The following is a 27,419-nucleotide window of genomic DNA, read 5'->3' on the forward strand; positions in this document are numbered from 1 at the left end:
AGGTTAAAGGCCATAGATTTTGCCCACCAAATGAAGAAGAGATGAGTGAAGGGTGATGGTTACAACCTCCAAGTTTATAATCTAGTTTGTTGATGCTGTCAGCGGGCACTTTTTCGAAAGATGCGAATATAGAACAACCAGAGACTATAACAAGAAACTATGAAAAATACTTGTTAGAAAAATTATAGATTGTACTTCTCTGTTGACAGAGCTGTGGATGAAATAGTGAATGATGATAGTATAAAAAGGTTTATAAAGTTGTATTATAGTAGAAAAAGCGAAAGAGATGGGGCGCCACGAGGTTCAAACTCCCTCTTCGTATTATGAATAGGTCACTACAAGTAGGTAATGATATTCGCGCGCGCGCGCGCGCGCACACACACACACACACACACACACACACACACACACACACACACACACACACACACACACACACACACGCAATGACTGTGACAGGTGGGAGAGACTATGGCAGGAATCATACCCTTGATGCAGCCCATCTCCGTAAGAAAGACCATTCTGACCCCTCCAACATAAAAGTCGAAGACATAACATCAGCAATAAACGGAATGAAAGTAAATAAAACGGCAGACCCTGATAAGTTTTTTCTGAAAACTATGAGAGGCGAAAAATTATATAGTTAAGCCTTTTACTGAACTTTTCAATACGTCAATTGCTACGGAAAAAGTTCCAGATGGATGGAAGTCTGCCAGTGTAACACCGATATGTCTGATCACTTTATGTCTGATCACTTGTATGTCTGATCACTTAATTCTGATCACTTGTCTGATCACTTAATTATGATCACCTTATGTCTGATCACTTTATGTCTGAACACTTTGTGTGATAACATTATGACTGATCACTTTATGTCTCATCACTTTTATGTCTGATTACTTAATTCTGATCACTTTGCCTGATCACTTAATTCTGATCACTTTATGTCTGAACACTTTGTGTGATAACTTTATGACTGATCACTTTATGTCTGATCATTTTGTGTGATAACTTTATGCCTGATCACTTTCCTATTCTGTTAAAGTACACAGTCTCTAAAGCCCCTAACATTAAGTCACCATCTGGAAATCGTCGTCCTATTATCTAACGTCAGTAGTTGGAAAACGTATGGAAACCACAATTCGAGATCGAACTGTAAACCATCCTGGAGGACCACCACATGATAGACGATTCTCAGCGTGGTCTGCGACGAAATCGCTCATGTCTGCCAGATCCACTTGATTTCTTTTATGGTATAATCAACATGGATGGCGAAAGTAAAGCAGTTGATGTTATCTATTTAGATTTTCAAAAAGCTTTCGATAAGGTTCCGAATTATAGGATACAATAAAAAAATGTCACATGGCATTATTGGGGTTGCGCTTAAGTGGATAGCAAATTGGTTGACTGGCCGTAAACAAAGAGTTGTGATTAGTTGGTCAAGCCTTAAGATGATCAGACGTAACGAGTGGAGTGCCACAAGGATCAGTCTTGGAACCGATTCTCTTTCTCATGTATGTTAATGATACTGATAATGGGCTGCATTGCAAGATATCAAAGTTCTCTGATGATACAAAGCTAGGGAAATGAATCTAGAAATGAACTTGAACATCTACAGCTTCGAACTGACATAGACAAAATGATGAACTGGAATATAAGTGGCGAATGAATTTTGATATCGGTAAGTGCAAAGTTTTACGTCTCGGTAGTGAAAACAAAGAGTCAAGCTACAGCTTGGAACTAACCTGCTGCACTGCAGAAGGTAGATGAAGAAAAAGACTTAAGCACGATAATCTCTGGTGACCGAAATCTAAGTAAGCAGTGCATAGCAGCAGCGAAAAGAGCGAACATTATTAGTGGAATCATAGGTAAGGACCTTTGAATTTACATCAAGGAAAATCATTCTTATTCCCTTCAGTTCCATTGGTTGGTCCACATCTTGAATATTGTGTTCAGTTTTGTTCACATCTCCACACATAACCTTCCGTCCTCCTTGATGTTGCTGTGTCCTCCCCTTATCTCACAGGTATCATACTGGCCACTGCCCTCATGCATGGATCTACGGCAAGCGCCTCGCTCCCACTTCCCATAGATTGTGTGTGGAGACGGATCACTCGAGGATTGAACGTTATGGTACCTCCTCCTCTCCATGGAGAGCGAAATTGTGGCATTCTCTTCCTCCTTCTTTCGTCTTCCCTTCCTCCTATAATAACCTCTCCACCTTCAAGGATCATGGACGGCAAACACCCAAGCAACTACAGTTAATCTCATTCATCTTCCTGGGATTTATCTTTCATTCATCCGAGATAACCATGATCAGAGCAGCTCTCCTCCCGTGCCATGTCGGGTGCTATGAAAATGGTACGAGAGAGTGCGGTAGGTGCGAGAGAGTGTTGTAGGTGGGAGAGAGTGTGGTAGGTGGGAGAGAGTGAGGTAGGTGGGAAAGAGTGTGGTAGGTGGGAGAGAGTGTGGTAGGTGGGAGAAAGTGTGGTAGGTGGGAGAAAGTGTGGTAGGTGGGAGAAAGTGTGGTAGGTGGGAGAGAGTGTTGTATGTAGGAGAGACAGTGGTAGGTGGGAGAAACAGTGGTAGGTGGGAGAGGCTGTGATAGTTGAGAGAGAGTGTGGTAAGTGGGAGAGACTATGGTACGTGGGAAAGCCTGTAGTTCGTGGGAGAAGCTGTCATAGTTGGGAGAGAGTGTGGCAGGTGGTTGTGAGAGATTAGTGGTTCGGGTCGGTGCGCATAAGAGCCAGTGGTGAGTGTGTGGTGCACCGGCACGAGAGAGAGAGAGAGAGAGAGAGAGAGAGAGAGAGAGAGAGAGAGAGAGAGAGAGAGAGAGAGAGAGAGAGAGAGAGCACTCTACCTGGTTCAGGTGAGCAACACGACCGTCTGGTCATAAGGAGCCTCATTCTCTGTCATCCACACTAGTGTTGCTGTGGCTGTTATGGGTCGCTGAGGAAGGGCTGATCTCCCGTCATACCTCAGTGAACTCGGCGGCAAAAGAGCAGCAGAATGTGCGGATCCTACACACACACACACACACACACACACACACACACACACACACACACACACAAGAACACATACATGTACACGTACACCCAATCTTCAGGATTGCCATCACTCCACCAGCCCTGCAGACACTCCACCAGTCCCCTAGACACTCCATTAGCCCTTCAGACTCTCCAACAGTCCTCTAGACACTCCACCAGCCCTCCAGACACTCCACCAGTCCCCTAGACACTCCATTAGCCCTTCAGACTCTCCAACAGTCCTCTAGACACTCCACCAGCCCTGCAGACACTCCACCAGCCCTCCAGACACTCCACTAGCCCTTTAGACACTCCATCAACCATCCAGACATTCCAACAGCCCTCCAGACACTCCGCCAACACTCCAGACACTCCACCAGCCCTTTAGATACTCCACCAACCCTCCAGACACTCCACCAGCCCTTCAGACACTCCGCCTGTCCTCTAGACACTCCACTAGCCCTCCAGACTCTCCACCAATCCTCCAGACACTCCACCAGCCCTTTAGACACTCCATCAACCATCCAGACATTCCAACAGCCCTCCAGACACTCCGCCAACACTCCAGACACTCCACCAGCCCTTTAGATACTCCACCAACCCTCCAGACAATCCACCAGCCCTTCAGACACTCCGCCTGTCCTCTAGACACTCCACTAGCCCTCCAGACTCTCCACCAATCCTCCAGACACTCCACCAGCCCTTTATACACTCCATCAACCATCCAGACATTTCAACAGCCCTCCAGACACTCCGCCAACCCTCCAGACACTCCACCAGCCCTTTAGACACTGCACCAACCCTCCAGACACTCCACCAGCCCTTCAGACACTCCGCCTGTTCTCTAGACACTCCACCAGCCCTCCAGACACTCCACCAGTCCCCTAGACACTCCATTAGCCCTTCAGACTCTCCAACAGTCCTCTAGACACTCCACCAGCCCTGCAGACACTCCACCAGCCCTCCAGACACTCCACTAGCCCTTTAGACACTCCATCAACCATCCAGACATTCCAACAGCCCTCCAGACACTCCGCCAACACTCCAGACACTCCACCAGCCCTTTAGATACTCCACCAACCCTCCAGACACTCCACCAGCCCTCCAGACACTGCACCAACCCTCCAGACATTCCAACAGCCCTCCAGATACTCCACCAGTCCTCCAAACACTCCACCAGCCCTTTAGACACTCCACCAACCCTCCAGACATTCCAACAGCCCTCCAGATACTCCACCAGCCCTCCAAACACTCCGCCAGTCCTCCAGACGCTCCACCTTGCCTCTCTACCCTCCAGAGAGCCGCCTCATGCGGTCTGAGAATCACTGAAGATGCTAAGCTCCGTACTGAACGAAACCCAAATGACTACAAATTTTTATTAGACGAGATTAAGAAAGCTCAGAGTGAACGTTGTATGTTATCATTAGGGTCAGTCTGGAGGCGGGTGGGAAGCTGGAGGCGGGTGGGGCGCTGGAGGCGGGTGGGGAGCTGGAGGCGGGTGGGGCGCTGGAGGCGGGTGGGGAGCTGGAGGCGGGTGGGAAGCTGGAGGCGGGTGGGGAGCTGGAGGCGGGTGGGGAGCTGGAGGCGGGGAGAGGCTTGGTGAGGATCCTTTGTTATTACATCAAGACGTCCTTAGCATTAAGGCTCCGGTGAGCAGCACCTGGATGCCAGAGAGTGCAGGGAAGTGGGCCATGAGTGGTGGCTGGTCCTTGACACCGGTGTCAGGGTCACAACGGAGGAGTGACGACCACCAGACGACCACCGGGGTCGTAGATAACAACATATACCCCCCCCCTCCTCCTCCTCCTCCTCCTCCTCCTCCTCCTCCTCCTCCTCCTCTCTACTCCTCCTCCTCCTTGACCCTGTCCTTGTCAGCATTAGCTAATTGTCATTCTGGATGCGTAGAAGGTCCCAGTAACCACACACACACACACACACACACACTGGAAGATGGTCCAGTTAGACCATACATAACGGGAAAACTAACTGTAGGGAAGATGTGTGTATAGTGATGATGATGATGATGATATCGTATGATCTATAAATCAGTTCTAACGACCTAAAACAAACATACAATGATAATGATCAAGGAAGAATCAGGATGGTTCGTGAGACAGTAAAGCGAGCGCTTCTCAGAAATGGTTCCACACCAGCAATGGTGAATTTTATTGACAAAGACAAGGACTGGTGGGATTTGGATTCGAATGGTGACAGTGGTCCTTGTCTCACGGGGCTTACGTCTTCTTAAGGTTCTCGTCTCGTAGGGCCATCGCTTCTTAGGGGTCAGCCTCTCGTAGGGTCTTCGTCCCGTGGGGTCTTTGTCTGGTGTGTCCCCATATTTCGTGGGACCACACCCCGTCTCATGGAGTTCTCTTCCTGTGCTGTGAAAACTCGTAAGTGTGGCCTGATTCACCTCTCTCAGCCTCCCCTGGTGGAGTCCCTGTCTCTTACCTTACCCACGTCGCTTAACAATATATCGTGTGTCACTTTTGAGCAGTTGTTTACTGTCAGTAAACTCAAGACGGTCTCCCCTCAATATATTTCTTCTTCTTCGTGATGAAGGGCTGTTGAAATGCCCGTGCATCATGTGTATGTATGTGTATGTATATCACGTGTGTAATGTCTCCATTCATCTCTAGTCACTCGTACGGGAAATTATGAATTCTGTTGTCATCTGCCGGCATAAAATGGGTCGTAGAATATCTACGTGTCGCAGTTATTTCCCAAGGGATGTGTTATATTGATATCTGGTAACCACGTCACGGTGTAATCACAAACTATGTTCCAGGTTAATGATTTCTTGTAATACCTCCTCTCTCTCTCTCTCTCTCTCTCTCTCTCTCTCTCTCTCTCTCTCTCTCTCTCTCTCTCTCTCTCTCTCTCTCTCTCTCTCTCTCTCTCGGTTGATAGGTGGCAAGCAGCCATCGACCAGGGACGTACTACCGCCTGGGTATCGAGAGGGTTTCGTGACGGCGGCGAAGTGTGCCAGCATTGCAGTGGTTGTCAGGTTCTGCTCCCTGGCCCAGGTTGCTGCCAGTTCACTTGGGTTGCTGGTATTTAGTCCACAAACGTACACTCTCTGCAGCTCACACATAACGCAGGAGAACACGTAACTCACTAGCCCTGCTTACTGGCGAAATCTCATTGTAGTTACTCATAGATACGTGAGTAATCTCTCTGTCTCTCTCTTTCTGTCTATAGGTGGTACCGGGCTCCGCCTGCCTGCAGTTGCATTCTCACCCACCGTGCACAATTCTATGGTCAATAACCTCTCAATGTAATTTCAGTTCTCTTAATTCTTGTACCATCTTTGTTGCCCTCCTCTGCTTATTCTCTATTAGTTCTCTGTGCTCCTTTAAGTGCGGTGACTAAACTTGAGAAGCCTATTCTAGTTTTGGCCAAATCCAAATTTACGACTGTGTGCTGAATGTCTCCTCATCCTTGAATGCGATTCTAATATTTGCCAGCAGACACGATTTGCGTCCTTGATTCTCCTAAGGTGGGGCTCTGGCGTGTGGTTAGGTACAGTGTCCATGTCGTAGTCCCTCTCACACACAGATTCCTGCACCTTATTACCTGCTAGATGACACTCGCGTCGAGGTCTTCTTCCACTGGTCGCATCTTCATTATTTTGGATATTCTTTGGTTGAATCTTTTCCACCATGTGTCAGACCAACGTTGAGGATCGTTTAGATTCCCTCGTGAGTATATGCAATCCTTACTCCCCTCATGACCATGGCATCATCTGCAAATATATATATGTACAGATGTAAGTCCAGTCCTGCTGGCAAGCTATTTACACAGTTTATGAAGAGAGATGGTCCCACGACAGAACCCTGCGGCACACCACTGATAATCCCAACACATTTCGAAAAGGTTACCCCGACCAGCGTCTTCTGTCCCTGTCTGTCGAGTGAAGGAGTCTTCCTATTATTCCTGTTCGAAGATCCAACTTCTTCATTAGCGTCATATGTGGAACACTGTTAAATGCTTTCTGAGAGTCCAAACACCAAAAAAAGATCCAACCATCCATTGGAACTCACCCTCTCCTTGAAGCATAAGAGTCTCGCCATCAAGGACACCCTTTCTCTGAATCCGTGCTGTCTCTCACTGAGGTGTTTTTCCTTTGGAAGTGGTCATCCATTTACTTCTAGATTATCTTTTCCAGTATCTTCAGAACACTCTGATCAGCGGGACTGAGTCTGCAGTTCAGTGTAGCTTCCTGGTCGTCTGTCTCTGTGACAGGTACAACATTTACCCTCTTCCACTTCCTTGGCACTTCACATTCCTCTAGCAACATCTTCAATAGAATTATATATGGCTCGTCAAACGTATCTGTATTCTTCATCACGCACGAGAAACCTTCATCAGGACCATGGACCTTACGTGGCACAGGGCACTGTGCCACCCGGATCATTATTTCTTTCTAGAAATATTTATGTTTTCTAAGATCTCCTTCCCATCACACCTCAATAGTGTTGGGTCTCTGAATCCCTTAGCCTTGTGAGCTACTCCTCAAATAACATTCTTCTCTGGCATTATCGTCTTCCTTGTCCATGATGAATAGTTCATCTGTACCTCATTCCTTTTCCTGGTAAACTTATTTCTTGTTCTCTTGTAGCTTTCATATCTTGGTTGGCTCTAGTGCCTCCTGTCTCCCCTCCACAACACATCCTTTATCTCTCTTGCTTTCTCACATGTTTTACTGCAGCACATATTAGTTTGTAACCTTAATTCCGTATTTGCAGCCATACGTAACCGTGTTTCTGCTTCTTTGCTCAAAGAATGTACAGACCCTTCATAACACTGACCTATGTCATGGCTACAGAATTCCAATTTCCAGTATCTGTTGTCGTAGAAGTTCTTTAGTTGTATTTGATTCCATCACTGTACCTCCTCTCTATGTCTGGTTTCACCACTTATATTTCTTCCTTTACCACATATTCGAATTCGCATCATCTCTTTCTCCAGATAGCGTATCATGTGTGATATACTTAACGTCCATCCACGTTGCTATGTGTTAAGGTCTAGTAATGATGGTACATCGGCCTCTCTGATTGTAGTGTACTCAGTAGCATTCCGATGCAGAAATTGGTTCTGTATACATTCCAAGAACCCGTGTCTTCATGAATCTCTCTCTCCAAGAGGATTTAAACTCTCCCAGTCTGTGTATAATTGAAATTCCTCATCATTTGAGCTTTCCCATCTGAGGAGTGAGTCTTACACAGTTGTGTGTGACATTCTGATTTGTTTCTTAATTGTTATCTTATCAGGTACGTTCTAGTTCATTAGAATTGTGTAGAAGATTAAGATTCATGAACATCACAGTGCGGTTCTGTGCCACATTAACTCCTCTCTTTATAACTTATTTTGAATGAGCTATCTAGTTATGTTTCCTGAACCTCAAGGCTGCCTATCCCCTCCCGTCTTTCTCCTCTCTCTCTTCCCCTCCGTGCTATCATACATTCCTCTGGATGTTTTAAGTCAGATTTGATCTCTTTTTTGTAAGTTTAGCAAGTCTGTTACTCAATATTAATTTTTCCTTTAATTCGATCGTCGAACTCCGATTCTGCTCCATTCACAACCAGTCTATCAGCATTCGCATATGTTACCTTCACTCTGACATCCTCATGCTTGGCCTCCCTCAGGTAGTGCACTGCTGGGCCGGTTTGGGTCCTTCGCCTCATATAATATGTCTCCCGCTCTTATGTCTTCTGGTTATGATCTTTACTTCTTGTCCCATTTTCTCCCCTCGATCTACCGCCGCTGAGGAATTATTCTCTGCATTCCTCCCTGACAGCAAGTTTCTTCTTGTTAGATACATTCTATCGTACCTACAAAACTCCTTATTGAAGGTAATCATCATTGATCCTCTCATTATGTTTTCACTATGTCTTAAAATTCTCGTTGTTCCTCATCCCTCAAAAACTGCACCAAGCATGTCTATAGCCTGTGGCAGTCTTTAAATCAGTTCCCTCTCCTTCTCAACACTCTCCTCTCTGGCTGGAATATGATCTTCCAGTCTATAAATCGTCAAAGACACGTCTGTCTTACTTGCATTTCACCAGTAATCTTACTTTTCGTTCTTCCTGCGTTTTAATTAAGTCCTGCCGTGTGTTGCTTCCTCAACCTCCATGTCTCTGCTTTGGTCTAAGATACTCTGCATTTTTCTAAACCTTCCATCGAACAAGCCACCCACTTCCCCGAGTGTTTTGTCTGCATCAATACATATTGCATGGACACACGCTAAAAAAAAAAAAAAAGTATCTTACCACTTTTTGTGTGAAACTTTATGACACCACGGACGAAGGATTTTGAGAAATGCTCATCGGTCTGGTCACAGTGGTGACTTTGGTTTCATGCTATTGACAAATACCGATTGCTGGCGACATTGCCTGATGCATTCGTCATCATAAATGGTAGATTGACTTTAAAGTTCGATGGAAATCAAACTATAAAGTGGGGCCGCCTTTACGAAATTGGTCTCTTATTAACCCTTACGAACCTCACTGGGATAGCACGAGTCCTACTGATTATTCTGAAATCCATCGGACCCATTCAGGAATATATATTTTTTTTCATCCATTGTGAACTTGATTAGTATCATATATTGATTCCCGCCATCTCTCGTGATAGAGACTTGAATGAAGTCCTGCACTTCATGCATAAACCAGGCGCCTCAGTAGCCTCTCCCAGGAAACTTGGTCAGCGGACGAAGCGATAGATCCATAATGACCCTCCCTCCCTCCCTTAGGGTGGGGTTTAGAGGTGTGGGAGGAGGAGGAGGAGGAGGAGGAGCGGGGACACACTCACGTGACCGGTGATTGGGCAGCTGTTGCTTCCGTTGTTGTTGGTGTTGGTGATAATACTGTTGATGATCGTTTCTGTTGGGGGTGGACGTGTTTATGCTGGAGCGACGTTAATAGCTTATTGTTGCTGGTGTGTTACAACAATGGTGGGGAGGAGACTACTGCTGGTGGTGGTGAGGGCCGTTGCTGCTACAGGACTACTGCTGGTGATGGTGAGAGCCGTTGCTGCTACAGGACTACTGCTGGTGATGGTGAGAGCCGTTGCTGCTACAGGACTACTGCTGGTGGTGGTGAGGGCCGTTGCTGCTACAGGACTACTGCTGGTGGTGAGGGCCGTTGCTGCTACAGGACTACTGCTGGTGGTGAGGGCCGTTGCTGCTACAGGACTACTGCTGGTGGTGAGGGCCGTTGCTGCTACAGGGAGGTCATCATTCCCTCAGCCTCTCTCCCGCTGGTCATTCCCCAGCAGGTTGCTCCTCCTGGGCCGCCACGACACATTTACAAGTCGTGTGGGATCACCCGTAGCGACCTGGATGGTCCGTTGATGGTCGTGTTGATGGGCAGTATTGGTTTACAGTTCTCCTTCGAAGACGACGCTTTTGTCGTACAGTATGAGTAGGGGAGGGGGGGGGCGATGGGTTCCTTGGACGGGAGGTGGCTCGCTGTTGTTCAGGAATGGGGCGATGGGGGTATTGGGGGGAATGGGGGAATGGGGATTCACCTAGAAGACGACTGGGGCAGGATGGAGTGGAGGTAACTAGTGGTGCAAGAAGAGGTGTGGAGTGGGGTTAAGGGTCCTTGTTCATGATGAGTACACTTCCAGGACCCGGTGAAGCCACAGCTGGTGACAACAGCCGGTGTAGATCCCGGTCGTCACCAGCTGTGTGTTGGGTACTGGTGTATGGCGAACTGACGCGACCTATTGAGAAACGCTGTGTGTGTGTGTGTGTGTGTGTGTGTGTGTGTGTGTGTGTGTGTGTTATGCTTCCGGGAGGTAAGCCGCTTTACCACTCTGGTTCCTTCTAGCGGGTCAGGGGAGCAGCTGAGGACGAGCAGTAGCAGCAGCGGCGGCACCAGTAAGCAACAGGCTGTTGGCTGGCGTCTACCCCCGCCCGTGGTGCTCTGCTGGAGTTACTCCTTCCCTCCCTCCCTCCCTTCTCTCTCTCTCTCCCTCTCTCTCTCTCTCTCTCTCTCTCTCTCTCTCTCTCTCTCTCTCTCTCTCTCTCTCTCTCTCTCTCTCTCTCTCTCTCTCTCTCTTTCTCCTGCTGGCTACTCACCTTCCTCCTTCATCAACCAACACACCACCCATATCCCTCAGACCTGGACCCCTCTTGCCACCAACCCGCCCACCTCACTCTTAAATAAGGAAGTCTGTCCTCTCCCACCTGCCCGCCGCTGCCCCGCCCTGGCCATACACAGAGAGATAGATAGATAGATAGATAGATAGATAGATAGATAGATAGATAGATAGAGAGAGAGAGAGAGAGAGAGAGAGAGAGAGAGAGAGAGAGAGAGAGAGAGAGAGAGAGAGAGCATTTGCCACTATCCCGTATCGAAGGCTGATCAGGAAGCTGGAGCAGCAGTCAGAAATGAGGGGGGAAAACTCCCTCAGTGGAGAGGAGGTTATCTCTGTGGGAGGGAACAGTGGACGCATGTTAGAGGAGCCAGCCTTCTCCCAGTGGGGTTGAGGTGATCAGCGGAGTGCCGGAGGACTCTGTTGTGGGACCATTACTCTTCTCGATCTATATAAATCACTCTTTTTAAAGTCTGTACCCATACCTGCATATGTTTGCAGATGCTGTGAAAGTCGTGAGATGAGTAAAAAGTGAGAGGGGGAGGGGGGATTACCCCAGCTCACAGTGGGACCTAAACAGACTCCGAAGTTGGTGTGGCACAAGGTTGATGAAAGTCAACCCGAGAACATGTAAAGGAATGAGGATGCGTCATGGATTAAGGTGGCCTCAGTACCAAACAGTATATAAGCTTCAGGATTCCCTGTGTGTGAGAAGGACTTGGGAGTCGACATCCTTAAACTGTTGCCAAAGTACCACATGAGCAGCGTAGTAAAGGAGAAAAGTTTCACTTTGGGAAATTTCAGAATAGCTTTCAAGTATATGGGTAAGGAAATGTCTAGCAAGGTGGTCGTATCCTATAAAAGGATAAAACTAGAATAGACTTCTCAAGTTTGGTCACCGCGCGTAAGGAAGCATATAGAGCTAATAGAGAAGGTCCAGAGGGAAGCAACAGGGATGGTACAAGATATTATGAAACCTAAGCTACGTGGAAAGGATGAAGGCTTTAAAGTTGCCCACCTTGGAAAAGTGAAGAGCGAGGGGTGACCTGATCACAACCTTTCAGTTTTGAAAGCAGATCAACAAGTGGACAATGAACAGTACTTTGAGAGATGTAGGGATAGAGCAGCCAGAGGACGTAACATGAAATTAAGGCAAGAATCTTGGTAAGAATAATGTCAAGTATTTACATAGTATACGAAAGGTGGATGTATGGCATAGAATGACCGGAGTCACAGTTCAGACAGTATATATAAAATTAAGATGTTGTGTGACGGAAGAGAATGTTGAAGAGATGGTGCTCCACCAATGTAAAATTCCTTCCTCCGTACAGTACAAATGGTTGATTACGGGTCGGTAATTACACACACACACACACACACACACACACACACACACACACGTAGCGAGATCGTATACATCCACCAGGCTGCTAACAGGGGCAGGAAGATAGCCACACGATGCCTGTGGCTGTCGAGACCGCCTCATTTCCCCCCTCCTCTTGGAGGAGTGGCTGGCGGAGCCCCAGTTCTCACTCCCAGCAGCCCCGCGCCAGCTCTCACTCCCAGCAGCCCAGCGCCAGCTCTCACTCCCAGCAGCCCAGCGCCTGCTCTCACTCCCAGCAGCCCCGCGCCAGCTCTCACTCCCAGCAGCCCCGCGCCAGCTCTCACTCCCAGCAGCCCAGCGCCTGCTCTCACTCCCAGCAGCCCCACGCCAGCTCTCACTCCCTCCAACTTAGTTCCAGATATCACCTACAACTCATTGCCAGCTCTCACTTCCTACAGTCACTCCCATCCCGGCTTCCTGGTTCCTTTCCATACCGTGAGCCTCCCTCCCCTTGTCGTTGAATATTAATTGCCTCTCCAGGGACCTGGCTTGGCTTTGCTGGATGCTCTGACCTGCCTCACACTGATCTAGGGACCTGGCCTATCTACCTTTCAAAGTCAGGTTTACAGACGCCTGATGATCTCTGATTAATTCAATAACTCTTTCTCTGAACCATTTTCCTCTCATCCGAGATGGCCATGACTTGGGCATGTTTTACACCGCTTCTTCAAGGCTGCGCTACACTCAGTTAGCAGGAGCAGGATGGACTCTTTCGAAGTGTGAAGTTCTTTGACGAGACTGTGGTCTTTTTCGTTAACTGACAATGATGCAGCCCTGCCTGAGGTGGCTTTTCACTCGCGGTGCTGCCCTATGGAGGTGGACCCCGGCAACACACACACACACACACACACACACACACACACACACACACACACACACACACACACACACACACACACATTCGTTTCATATGTAGAGTATATCTGTCGTGTGTGTAAGACCCACTACCACTCTTTTGTTCACTGTGCTACGGGGGGGTTGCGGTCGGTGCCACTCACAATATTAACCGCAGCTCACACTCACATTCTTCTCCATAATGCCGGAACGAAGTCTTCATTCTCATATTTCTCCTCTGTAGCACCTGCGGCCGGAGCCCGCCCCGGGGGGGGGCCTGCAGGAGATAGATGATTAAGACGGAGGTTTCCCCCGGGGGGGCTCCTGCCTCATACACTTACTTCACTCACCTGGTCCTCGACTGATGATGGTCCGGCCGGCCTGCATCTCCCCCGGAAGGGGGAGGTCAACCCTGCCACTCTCGAGGTCTTCCTCATCCTCCTCCTCCTCCTCCTCCGTGGTGGTGTGAGGTGAGCCTCAGAGAACACTGGACTGCGGCCTTTCTTATGTGGTTTTATGTGTAGGTAGCATATATATGTGTTTTTGTTGGGGTCTTGATATTTCTATGTATGTTCTTGTATGCGGATAAAGGTGACGTGTGTGTGTGTGTGTGTGTGTGTGTGTGTGTGTGTGTGTGTGTGTGTGTGTGTGTAACAAAACCTCTCTATATACAAGAGAATGACTTTAAGGCGCATGGGTTTCCGTCCCCTCAGCCAGTCTGTTCTATCACGTAATTTCTTCATCCTCTCAGTAGCTTTAGCTTCCACTTCTCCCTCACACCACCTGACCCACACGTCCACTACCCCCGACGTCCACTGCTCCCACACACTCGTACTTCAAAAGTAGTTTTACGCATCTCTGACTTTTCCCTTCCACAGACTCGCGTTATATTCGTCCATTACTTTAAAGAGCCACTGCACGTCCACGTCCCTACATCGACTTGAGGAGGTTAAGAGATGTAACCTCCCCTTGTCTTCCTCTCCTCTCGGGTGCTTGCTTATCTGTACCTTATCTCCCTTACCTCAGGTACATCCCTTTATCTCCTCCTGCCTTATATCCTTCCTGGCAAACCCCCTAACCCTTGTTTAGCTTGGTGACCAGAGTGGCGAGGCAGTTTAATACATACCGCTGATATATTACTAGACATGATTTTTGTTCGAAGGAAGTTTCACCATTAACATGGATATGCTCTGCCTCCTTTACGATTCTCTTCGTGTGATTTTTATGTGAGATACTCTGCGAGGGGATCAAGTCGACTCTGGACTCTCATTCACTGGAAGAATCCTGTCATTTCCTCCTTGAAGAATGGCAGTCATAACCTGGACTCATTCTACCTCGCTACATATTCATCACTTGTATTTGGTTGTGTTGAATTATATCAACCACGTATCACAGCGGTGCTAGACCCTATCTATGTGTAGGCTGTTACAATCTTGAACATTCTTTATTCATTTCTTAAGCATCATCGGGGAACGTATCATGCCAGTCCTCCCACACATCATTTCCACACATCAAGAACAGCAGTGGCCCGAAAACTGAGCCCTATGGAACACCACTCATTCATTTCACCTGGTCTGAAAAATGATACCCTTTGACGTGTCATTTGCTACTCTATCTATTGGAAGGTGTTTGTGTAATTACCTATTTGTACGGTATGAGGTGGGAGTTTTGCACGCAGGAGGCCCAATATCCCAAACTTTCTCATATCATACAACTTTTAAAACTTTTATATTCAAGTGAACATTTACAGTTCTCTGGTACTGTGAAAGTATTTCTCTTAATCTCCTCTGGCAAGTTTGTTGCTGAGTTTCTTGTTATGGCCTCTAGTTGCTCTGTCTTTGCATCTTTTGAAGAACTGTTCACAGTTAACATCGTCAGACTGATTACGAATCTTGAAGGTGGGCAAACTTATAGCCTCCAACATCTTACTCTAACTCAGCTCTCTTAATTATGTATCATTTTTTTGTTGTAAACTTCTGTGTGTTGTAAACCTTCAATGTGTTGTAAACCTTCTGTGTGTTGTAAACCTTCAATGTGTTGTAAACCTGTGAGTTGTAAACCTTCTGGTTGTTGTAAACCTTCTATGTGTTGTAAACCTTCTGGTTGTTGTAAACCTTCTATGTGTTGTAAACCTGTGAGTTGTAAACCTTCTGGTTGTTGTAAACCTTCTATGTGTTGTAAACCTTCTGTGTGTTGTAAACCTTCAATGTGTTGTAAACCTTCAATGTGTTGTAAACCTGTGAGTTGTAAACCTTCTGGTTGTTGTAAACCTTCTATGTGTTGTAAACCTTCTATGTGTTGTAAACCTTCTATGTGTTGTAAACCTTCTGTGTGTTGTAAACCTTCAATGTGTTGTAAACCTTCTGGTTGTTGTAAACCTTCTATGTGATGTAAACCTTCTGTGTGTTGTAAACCTTCAATGTGTTGTAAACCTTCAATGTGTTGTAAACCTTCAATGTGTTGTAAACCTTCAATGTGTTGTAAACCTTCAATGTGTTGTAAACCTTCAATGTGTTGTAAACCTTCTGGTTGTTGTAAACCTTCTGGTTGTTGTAAACCTTCTATGTGTTGTAAACCTGTGAGTTGTAAACCTTCTGGTTGTTGTAAACCTTCTATGTGTTGTAAACCTTCAATGTGTTGTAAACCTTCAATGTGTTGTAAACCTGTGAGTTGTAAACCTTCTGGTTGTTGTAAACCTTCTATGTGTTGTAAACCTTCTATGTGTTGTAAACCTGTGAGTTGTAAACCTTCTGGTTGTTGTAAACCTTCTATGTGTTGTAAACCTGTGAGTTGTAAACCTTCTGTGTGTTGTAAACCTTCTGGTTGTTGTAAACCTTCTGTGTGTTGTAAACCTTCAATGTGTTGTAAACCTTCTATGTGTTGTAAACCTTCTGGTTGTTGTAAACCTTCTATGTGTTGTAAACCTGTGAGTTGTAAACCTTCTGTGTGTTGTAAACCTTCAATGTGTTGTAAACCTTCTATGTGATGTAAACCTTCTGTGTGTTGTAAACCTTCTGGTTGTTGTAAACCTTCTGTGTGTTGTAAACCTTCTGTGTGTTGTAAACCTTCTATGTGTTGTAAACCTTCTATGTGTTGTAAACCTTCTATGTGATGTAAACCTTCTGTGTGTTGTAAACCTTCAATGTGTTGTAAACCTTCAATGTGTTGTAAACCTTCTATGTGTTGTAAACCTTCTATGTGTTGTAAACCTTCAATGTGTTGTAAACCTGTGAGTTGTAAACCTTCTGTGTGTTGTAAACCTTCAATGTGTTGTAAACCTTCAATGTGTTGTAAACCTTCAATGTGTTGTAAACCTTCAATGTGTTGTAAACCTTCAATGTGTTGTAAACCTTCAATGTGTTGTAAACCTTCAATGTGTTGTAAACCTTCAATGTGTTGTAAACCTTCAATGTGTTGTAAACCTTCTGTGTGTTGTAAACCTTCAATGTGTTGTAAACCTTCAATGTGTTGTAAACCTTCAATGTGTTGTAAACCTTCAATGTGTTGTAAACCTTCAATGTGTTGTAAACCTTCAATGTGTTGTAAACCTTCAATGTGTTGTAAACCTTCAATGTGTTGTAAACCTTCAATGTGTTGTAAACCTTCAATGTGTTGTAAACCTTCAATGTGTTGTAAACCTTCAATGTGTTGTAAACCTTCAATGTGTTGTAAACCTTCAATGTGTTGTAAACCTTCAATGTGTTGTAAACCTTCAATGTGTTGTAAACCTTCAATGTGTTGTAAACCTTCAATGTGTTGTAAACCTTCAATGTGTTGTAAACCTTCAATGTGTTGTAAACCTTCAATGTGTTGTAAACCTTCAATGTGTTGTAAACCTTCAATGTGTTGTAAACCTTCAATGTGTTGTAAACCTTCAATGTGTTGTAAACCTTCAATGTGTTGTAAACCTTCAATGTGTTGTAAACCTTCAATGTGTTGTAAACCTGTGAGTTGTAAACCTTCTGTGTGTTGTAAACCTTCAATGTGTTGTAAACCTTCAATGTGTTGTAAACCTGTGAGTTGTAAACCTTCTGTGTGTTGTAAACCTTCTATGTGTTGTAAACCTTCTATGTGTTGTAAACCTGTGAGTTGTAAACCTTCTGTGTGTTGTAAACCTTCAATGTGTTGTAAACCTTCAATGTGTTGTAAACCTTCTATGTGTTGTAAACCTGTGAGTTGTAAACCTTCTGTGTGTTGTAAACCTTCAATGTGTTGTAAACCTGTGAGTTGTAAACCTTCTGTGTGTTGTAAACCTTCAATGTGTTGTAAACCTTCTATGTGTTGTAAACCTTCAATGTGTTGTAAACCTTCAATGTGTTGTAAACCTTCAATGTGTTGTAAACCTTCTATGTGTTGTAAACCTTCAATGTGTTGTAAACCTTCAATGTGTTGTAAACCTTCTGGTTGTTGTAAACCTTCTATGTGTTGTAAACCTGTGAGTTGTAAACCTTCTGTGTGTTGTAAACCTTCAATGTGTTGTAAACCTTCAATGTGTTGTAAACCTTCTATGTGTTGTAAACCTTCTATGTGTTGTAAACCTTCTGTGTGTTGTAAACCTTCTGGTTGTTGTAAACCTTCTATGTGTTGTAAACCTTCTATGTGTTGTAAACCTTCTGGTTGTTGTAAACCTTCTATGTGTTGTAAACTTTCTGCTTGTTGTAAACCTTCTGGTTGTTGTACACCTTCTGGTTGTTGTAAACCTTCTGGTTGTTGTACACCTTCTGGTTGTTGTGAACCTTCTGTTTGTTGTAAACCTTGTTGTTGTAACCTGTCTGTTGTAAACTTTCTGTTTACTTAAGCCTTCTGTCTGTTGTTAACCTCCTTTTTATTGTAAACCTCTTTATTTTGAACCTTATTTTGTCGAAATCCCTCTGTTGTAAAACTGCTTATCTTAATCCCTTCTCTTTGTTATATATCATTTTTTTTTGTTGTAAACTTTCTGTGTGTTGTAAACCTTCCGTGTGTTGTAAACCTTCAATGTGTTGTAAACCTTGTGTGTGTTGTAAACTTTCTATATGTTGTGAAACTTCTGTGTGTTGTAAACCTTCTATGTGTTATAAACCTTCTATGTGATGTAAACCTTCTGTGTGTTGTAAACCTTCTGTGTTATAAACCTTCTATGTGTTGTAAACCTGTGAGTTGTAAACCTTCTGTGTGTTGTAGACCTGTGTGTTGTGAACCTTCTGTGCGTTGTGAACCTTGTGTTGTAGGTCCACATAATCTAGTCTGTCAGCGTGAGTCTTTACAGTTGTATACATCAACATAAATGTTCGCTCCTACCTGACTCACCACCTCCCTCACCCGTGGTGTACCCTCCTCCTGCCTGCCTCACCACCTCCCTCACCCGTGGTGTACCCTCCTCCTGCCTGACTCACCACCTCCCTCACCCGTGGTGTACCCTCCTCCTGCCTGACTCACCACCTCCCTCACCCGTGGTGTTCCCTTCTCCTGCCTGACTCACCACCTTCCTCACCCGTGGTGTTCCCTCCTCCTGCCTGACTCACCACCTCCCTCACCCGTGGTGTTCCCTCCTCCTGCCTGACTCACCACCTCCCTCACCCGTGGTGTTCCCTCCTCCTGCCTGACTCACCACCTCCCTCACCCGTGGTGTTCCCTCCTCCTGCCTGACTCACCACCTCCCTCACCCGTGGTGTACCCTCCTCCTGCCTGACTCACCACCTTCCTCACCCGTGGTGTTCCCTCCTCCTGCCTGGCTCACCACCTCCCTCACCCGTGGTGTTCCCTCCTCCTGCCTGCCTCACCACCTCCCTCACCCTCCAGGAGCCTACATCTCAAGCATCATAGGACAGCTCCTCAAGCAGATGTTTCCAGTTTCCAGGCCGTTGTGGATATGTTGTTTTCAGTTTCCAGGCCGTTGTGGATATGTTGTTTTCAGTTTCCAGGCCGTTGTGGATATGTTGTTTTCAGTTTCCAGGCCGTTGTGGATATGTTGTTTTCAGTTTCCAGGCTGTTGTGGATATGTTGTTTTCAGTTTCCAGGCCGTTGTGGATATGTTGTTTTCAGTTTCCAGGCTGTTGTGGATATGTTGTTTTCAGTTTCCAGGCCGTTGTGGATATGTTGTTTTCAGTTTCCAGGCCGTTGTGGATATGTTGTTTTCAGTTTCCAGGCCGTTGTGGATATGTTGTTTCCAGTTTCTAGGCCGTTGTGGATATGTTGTTTTCAGTTTCCAGGCCGTTGTGGATATGTTGTTTTCAGTTTCCAGGCCGTTGTGGATATGTTGTTTTCAGTTTCCAGGCCGTTGTGGATATGTTGTTTTCAGTTTCCAGGCTGTTGTGGATATGTTGTTTTCAGTTTCCAGGCCGTTGTGGATATGTTGTTTTCAGTTTCCAGGCTGTTGTGGATATGTTGTTTTCAGTTTCCAGGCCGTTGTGGATATGTTGTTTTCGGTTTCCAGGCCGTTGTGGATATGTTGTTTTCAGTTTCCAGGCTGTTGTGGATATGTTGTCTCCAGTTTCCAGGCCGTTGTGGATATGTTGTTTTCAGTTTCCAGGCCGTTGTGGATATGTTGTTTTCAGTTTCCAGGCTGTTGTGGATATGTTGTTTCCAGTTTCCAGGCCGTTGTGGATATGTTGTTTCCAGTTTCCAGGCCGTTGTGGATATGTTGTTTCCAGTTTCCAGGCCATTGTGGATATGTTGTTTTCAGTTTCCAGGCCGTTGTGGATATGTTGTTTTCAGTTTCCAGGCCGTTGTGGATATGTTGTTTTCAGTTTCCAGGCCGCTGTGGATATGTTGTTTCCAGTTTCCAGGCCGTTGTGGATATGTTGTTTTCAGTTTCCAGGCCGTTGTGGATATGTTGTTTTCAGTTTCCAGGCCGTTGTGGATATGTTGTTTCCAGTTTCCAGGCCGTTGTGGATATGTTGTTTCCAGTTTCCAGGCTGTTGTACACATGATGTTTTCAGTTTCCAGGCTGTTGTACTCTGAGTGTTTCCAGTTTCCAGGACGTTGTACTACGGATGGAATGTCGCTGCCCCTGACTCAAATGTGTCCAGTAAGACATTGTGAGAAACGCCTTTGTTCCTGTTTACGTGACCTTTGACTTCACCCGTATGGGTTAGGTCAAAGGTCAGGTCATTATGAAGGGTCGTACCGTCGTGCTCAAGACGTTAAAGACCTAATCAGGTTATTCAGAACTTTTTGGAAGATTATACACTACCAAGGCAATTAAGCAGACTATACTTAGCATAATTTTCCTCGAAGTAATTTACCTAAATGGTCCATTTTCCTCCATTACCTCTTGGGACTGGAGAGCTTGTCTCTAGGGAAGGGCTGACCACTGCTCCCTGCCATGACCCGCTGATATAACTTACTCCCTACACCTCACGGGCAACACCCTCACACTGCACGCTTTTTTTTTTCTTCCAATACTGAGGTCTGTCCCCTGCCCATTTACCCCTCCTTCCCCCTCTCACCTTTCCCTATCTTTCCCAGCTGAGATGAAATTTTGTTGGCAAATTCTGATGGATTCGAAACTAAAGTCACGACATTCAATTCTGAACTAAGAAACAAATTCAAAAGCAAATATGACTGATCAGCCATGGACACAAAATAGAGCACTCAGAACAATCACTGGCTTCCTAGCAACACAACATGTTTTGTTTTCATTTCTAAGCAACTTCGTAATAAGCCATCAACCCCCTAGTAGAAATGATAAGCTTACCCCTACCTCACACTTCAGTAGCCTCTACTCACAGATCCCGCCACACACAACAACTAAAATACTGACAAAACACATACGCATTGAAATAACCCCACAATCATAAACAACCGACCCTCCAACTCAGTCTTAAAACTCCGTTCCATCAGGCATACGTACACCCATCAAAAACCACACTCCCTAGAGAAACACGGGTCACCCTCTCCTACTTTACGCTCTGGACATCACCCATCGCTACGACACCACAAATTTGCATCGTTTCAAAACCCTTCATGCTTACGATACAACTTCCGTGAGGAGGACACCGAGCACTCACTGCTCAACTGCTCCGCACGTAAACCCACACACAATAGAACACTCTATAGACCTATGGTTCCTCCCGGCGGATGTGGCCAGGTTCCTGAGTGCTCCAGAGCCTCATAAAGATGGCAGGTACTCCCGGGGCAGGAAGGTAAGGTTAGGTGTATATACCGTATGTGGATATACTAAACGCCACCTTGTGTGTCCTCTTATCACAGCATTAACTCTAATGATATCTCTTCCTCCCTTTCTGTCGCCTTCCGCTGAGGTGACTTCCATCATTACCATTGTCTATAGAGCATCCTGAATCTTATTTCCTTCCTTAAAAATACTACCTTTTCTCGCATCGTTGTATGTGTGTGTGTGTGTGTGTGTGTGTGTGTGTGTGTGTGTGTGTGATTATTATTTGTGTGTTAGGGGGAAGAGTTCTACTCCTGTGTTGCCCCGTCGCATAACAAATGTCTTTACTCCTGTTTACATACACACGCACACACACATGCGCACACACACACACACACACACACACACACACACACACACACACACACACAACACCCTAAGCCAAATACCTATTTTTTTTATCAAGAAGTCCTGAGGAAAAGATAAAACACCTGGGATTGACTGTGGACCACCAGTCCTAGGGGAAAGATGAACACGTGGGATTGACTGTGGACCATCAGTCCTGGGGGAAAGATGAACACGTGGGATTGACTGTGGACCATCAGTCCTGGGGGAAAGATGAACACGTGGGATTGACTGTGGACCATCAGTCCTGGGGGAAAGTTGAACACGTGGGATTGACTGTGGACCATCAGTCCTGGGGGAAAGATGAACACGTGGGATTGACTGTGGACCATCAGCCCCGCGCACAGGATTGGAACCCATGGGTGCCCGACCCTGGACTGGTGGTACCTGCTGTCTCATGTTCGCTAATGTTTACCCACACAGCACGTATGCGTGCGTTCACGTATTCATGTGTGTATTTGTTCGTCTTCGTATGTACACATGTGTTCGTGCGTGTCTTTGTAAAACTTATTTCCTCCTGTGCCATGTGTGCACGTATTCAAATTTCTGTGCGACTTTGCGTCGGTAGAGTTACGACGACCAGACCAGTTTGAATAATGGACATTAACCTAAAAAATTCATCATGCGTTGTGAGGAAGATCATTTCCAACATTCGCCTTTAGAAACCTACACCATGGCACGGCACCAAACACACCCAAGCCACGTACCTTGTATTATTACTATAGTCACCCGTTTTCTGTTGCTCACGTTGGATCCCCAACTCATCTATTATTCCCCGTCGCTCATACCGTAATTTCCTCGCATGCTCTCCCCTTCATAATAGCCCCTCTCTAATCCCTTCCCAGCAGCGGTAATGAAACGTACTGTGGTCGCTGTCCTATACCCGCTTGTCATGCCATTTATCTTCGTTCAGGCTCACACTCTGTCATTATGGTATAACAACGTAAACTGTGATAAAAGGCATAGGGAGAGAGAGAGAGAGAGAGAGAGAGAGAGAGAGAGAGAGAGAGAGAGAGAGAGAGAGAGAGAGAGAGAGAGAGAGAGCAGGGGCTGGGTGTGTCGCCCTGGCTGGCTGGTAGACGGGAAAAGCTGGGCGTCTCCACCTCCAGCCAGGTGCGTACAGAGAGAGCCTCTGGGACTACTTAAAGCCGATGAAACATGACGTTCCGTCGGGAGACGTTCACGGCGCCCCCCGTAGAACGCCGTTTGATCGCGCCGGAGAGATGCCATCACCGCCGTTCACCCTTGAATGGCAAGGGATGCCTCAAGTCTCGGCAAGCTCTCTAATCCGCTCTCTTTCCGAGGCGGAGCTGTAGTATTACAACTCACATAATACCCAGCGATTACGAGAGGGTCTCGTGAGATTACCATCCCTCAGCAGCTGTTACCCTCCCTACCCTCGGCCACAGCGCTGCCCTCACCGTACACTCTTACGTGAGTGTGAGGGACACCAGAGAGGTGCAGGCACCGTGCACTGTGTGGGTGCGTGTTCACCAAGGCTATCAGACAAGTAAGAGAGGTAACTCACCATAGAGCTGGATCAGGAGCAGAAGGCACTGTAGGAGCACCATCCTCGCCATCTCGGTGGCTCCCGGACGTCACGTCACCAGGCGGTGTCGACAGGTCACCAAGCCGGGTCGACAGGTGACCACCAGGCCAGGGTGACAGGTCATCAGACGAGGACGACACGTCACTATGCGGGAAAAAGTCACCAGCCGAGAGGAAGATGAGGTCATCAGCGGGGAAGACGGGTCACCAGCAACGTGGGGGACGAGTTCTCCAGGTTACACAGACTGGTGAGCCGTCTGGTGAGTGTGCTCAGCCTGGCGCTCCGGGTCACACCTGTTTACGTCTCTCGTCTGTGAGTTACATCATATCACAAGTTTTACCTTATCTTTTCACTACCATAGATTTTTAACAACTTCATGTTCGTATTTTCTTTTTCTCTTAGTTTCTAGAGGTTAAACCCACTCATCTAAATCAGGTTCACATCATATTTTCTTTTCACCATTTTTGCTTACTGGGTCTTAGATTCCGGAGGTCTTCGTCACGTCCATGTGAACCATCCCTCTCCAGTGGGATACACATTGCCAGGTCACGCTGCTGCAAGACACAGCTCAGATCACTGGAGATAATGACACCTGAAAATCTACAACAATAACAAAAAAAACAAAAAAAATCATTTATTTATAACCGGTGGAAACTGTTCAGCATTGATCAGCTACAGAGATACAAATTCTGGTCGACAACAAATTTTGTTTTACACAGATTTCTTTTTGTAATTGTTTGACAATGAACAAATGAATTCAACTGAAAGTTTCTGGCAAAACAGCTTTGCCTATTTCAACAAAACATTGCGCAGTAACACAGCACTGTCACAGTAACACAGCACTGTCAGAGTAACACAACACTATCACAGTAACACAGCACAGTCACAGTAACACAACATTGTCACAGTAACACAGCTCAGTCACAGTAACACAGCACTATCACAGTAACACAACCCTGTCACAGTAACACAACCCTGTCACTGTAACACAGCACTGTCACAGTAACACAGTCGTAGTAACACAAGACTATCACAGTAACACAACACTGTCACAGTAACACAACCCTGTCACAGTAACACAGCACTGTCACTGTAACACAGCACTGTCACAGTAACACAGTCATAGTAACACAAGACTATCACAGTAATACAACACCGTCACAGTAACACAACACCAACCCTTACATATGGACAGGTAATCATAAAGCTAAACAGACTAGTGAGGTACACAGAGGCCGACGGACACACGTGAACACAAACAAAGACACATAAGCGGAACAAATAAGTACAAACGTCTTCCAATTGACAATTTGATTATTGTCTGAACATCCAGCTCTAGGTGGAGTGAGACAAACCTATGAATATATCTCTTCATTTGTGGTTGGAGGGAACACTGGGAAGGATTGGATGGGGGTGGTGTTGTCCGCAGGGGTGGGTGGTGGGAGTGGAAAACATTGGGAAAGGGGGGGTTGTGGGAGCGTGTTTGGGAGTGTGGGGGAATGTCAGGAAAGTACACGAGTAAGATGCAATGTCGTGGTAGAATCCATGACTTGGCTACTGTGAAATGACGACCTCCATCCCCCTAGCACCCTTCCCATGGTGTGTCCCCCGCTCCAAGATCCTGTCCATAGAACGCCTCCCTCCCGTGAATCCTGCCCATGTTATGTCTTCCGCCTCGACACCCTGCCCATGGTGTATATTCTGCCCCAACACATTGTCTTTGGTGCGTCCTCCTCCTCCTCCTCCACGGCACTCTACCCATGGTGTGTTCCAAACCCCCGTAACACCCTGCCTATGGTGTGTTCCAAACCTCCAACACCCTGCGCATGGTGTGTTCCAAACCCCCGCAACACCCTGCGCATGGTGTGTTCCAAACCCCCAACACCCTGCCCATGGTGTGTTCCAAACCCCCAACACCCTGCCCATGGTGTGTTCCACGTCCACAACACCCTGCCCATGGTGTGTTCCAAACCCCCGTAACACCCTGCCTATGGTGTGTTCCAAACCCCCAACACCCTGCCCATGGTGTGTTCCAAACCCCCAACAACCTGCCCATGGTGTGTTCCAAACCCCCAACACCCTGCGCATGGTGTGTTCCAAACCCCCGTAACACCCTGCCCATGGTGTGTTCCACGTCCACAACACCGTGCCCTGGCATGGGCAGGTGTGTCGTCGCCACACAGTGTTCCCGTGTGTAGCTGGTGTTCGTGCAGATGGTCGTCGCCACACAGTGTTCCCGTGTGTAGCTGGTGTTCGTGCAGATGGTCGTTACCTTCCTCGCATGGCTGATGTAGCTGGTGATATGGTCAGCTGGGTTGGGCTGTTCGCACGAACCATCCTTCTGGTCTCTGATGGTCTGTGCACCTCTAGTTATACAGACCAAACTCAGACGTGTGTACCTTTTCAGTGACTGATGATAGACAGATGTCTCTTTATGACGATATATATATATATATATATATATATATATATATATATATATATATATATATATATATATATATATATATATATATATATATACTAGCTCGCCGTTTCTCGAGTTCCCAAGGTAGCTTCAGGAACAGACGAAGAAAGACTATCATGTGTAATGCACCGAAACTACAGCTCCCAGTTCACAACCTGGTTTCAAAGACCTTTCCATGGTTTCCCTCGGCTGCTTCATATGCCCTCGTTCAGTCCATTGCCAGTACGTCGTTCCTTGTATACCACATCGCTCATGTATTTCAAGAATAAAGTGAAAATGACTATGAGACACTTCATTCACTTTATTTGACGAAGCAAAACGTGTGGTAAGAAAATTGGAAAACCAAAAGACAGCTAGTGAGTGTTAGATATGCCCCCTGCTGTCAGGACTAGAATGGTCGGCTTCACTCACTGTTACCGGAGCACCGGCAGCCGTTCCATCATATCCTGAGCAGTCGCTTACACGACCGGTACGTGCAGACGCTTCTGCCTCTTGATCCAGCGTCGTCCTGAAGTCCGCACACGACTCGACTTTATCCGGAGACTCGTCAAACTCTGACCGAAGGTTGGTCCACTTTGTCCACAGATTCGTCCTCCTCGATCATACGCTCGTCCGCTTCGACCGCAGGGGAAGTCCGTTCCGACCGCAGGTTCCTCCACTCTGCTCACAGGCTCGTCCGCTTAATCCAGGGGCTTCGCAGCTTCGATCGCAATCTCGGAGGAGTCACCAACTGTGTCGAACTGAGTCGCCTAGTGTCTCGGGGGAGCCCTGACTTGGGCTTCGTTAATACCATCACATTAGCCTGTTGGTCGCCACTGTTGTTTGCGACATTAACAGTGAGACGCGAGGCGATGGTGGCGGGGTTCCATGAGGTCGGCGGGTCTAGATAACACTCACACTCGAACGTCTCTACTTCGCGACCACTGCCGGCTACTCGTTCGCAGTGGGCTGTTTGGCCAAGATGGAATGCTCGGCCGAGGTGGGCTGTTTGGCCAAGATGGGATGCTCGGCCGGTGCAGGCCTGCTCGAGTATTCCCAAGGGTAGGTCAGTCACTACCATGGGCAACTCTTCCACCTTCAGGTCTAACCCTACCCAGGGTAGTTCTGCCACGGGAGGAAGCCCTGACACTACTCACGGCAGCTCTGCCACAGTGGGCAGGTTGGGCATTAAACAGGGTCTCCTGGCCTGTCCTCACTGCACCACCCATGGTAGGTCGAGCATTACCCACAGTTCCTCAGTAGCTTCGGGCAGTAGCAACCAATAGTTTCGGGAGTTACTGACAGTCCGTCCAATGCTGCGCGGGGCTTCCACCCCGGGCTCGGAACTATAAAAGGTTGCTAGATGGTTTCGTAGGTTAACACATCAGGTTCGGGCATTACCGTCTCTGACTCAGAGACCTTGAGTTCGATGACGTTAGCGAATCTGAAGTCAAGCTCCTCCAGGAGATCGTTCATCTCTCTGCTACAGGACTGGAGGACCGGTTCGAACCCCTGGAGTTGATGGTTTACCAGTTTGGTATAGGAGTAGAGGACCTACTCATACCCCCTCTATC

The 27,419-nt window shown here is 46.7% G+C and overlaps 1 protein-coding gene across 1 annotated transcript in view; it reads right to left on the reverse strand.

Annotated features, from left to right (window-relative positions):
• The window catches only part of LOC139760856 (uncharacterized), a 113,862-nt gene that overhangs the window by 76,505 nt on the left and 9,938 nt on the right, over window positions 1-27,419 (reverse strand). Inside the window, exon 2 of the mRNA XM_071684566.1 lies at window positions 23,379-23,999. Coding sequence (XP_071540667.1) covers window positions 23,379-23,430 — 52 coding nt within the window. The 5' untranslated portion in view covers window positions 23,431-23,999. The remainder of the gene's footprint in view (window positions 1-23,378; window positions 24,000-27,419) is intronic.

The sequence above is a fragment of the Panulirus ornatus genome, chromosome 3 (genome assembly GCF_036320965.1).
Source record: "Panulirus ornatus isolate Po-2019 chromosome 3, ASM3632096v1, whole genome shotgun sequence".
In the NCBI taxonomy this organism is placed as follows: Eukaryota; Metazoa; Arthropoda; class Malacostraca; order Decapoda; family Palinuridae; genus Panulirus; species Panulirus ornatus.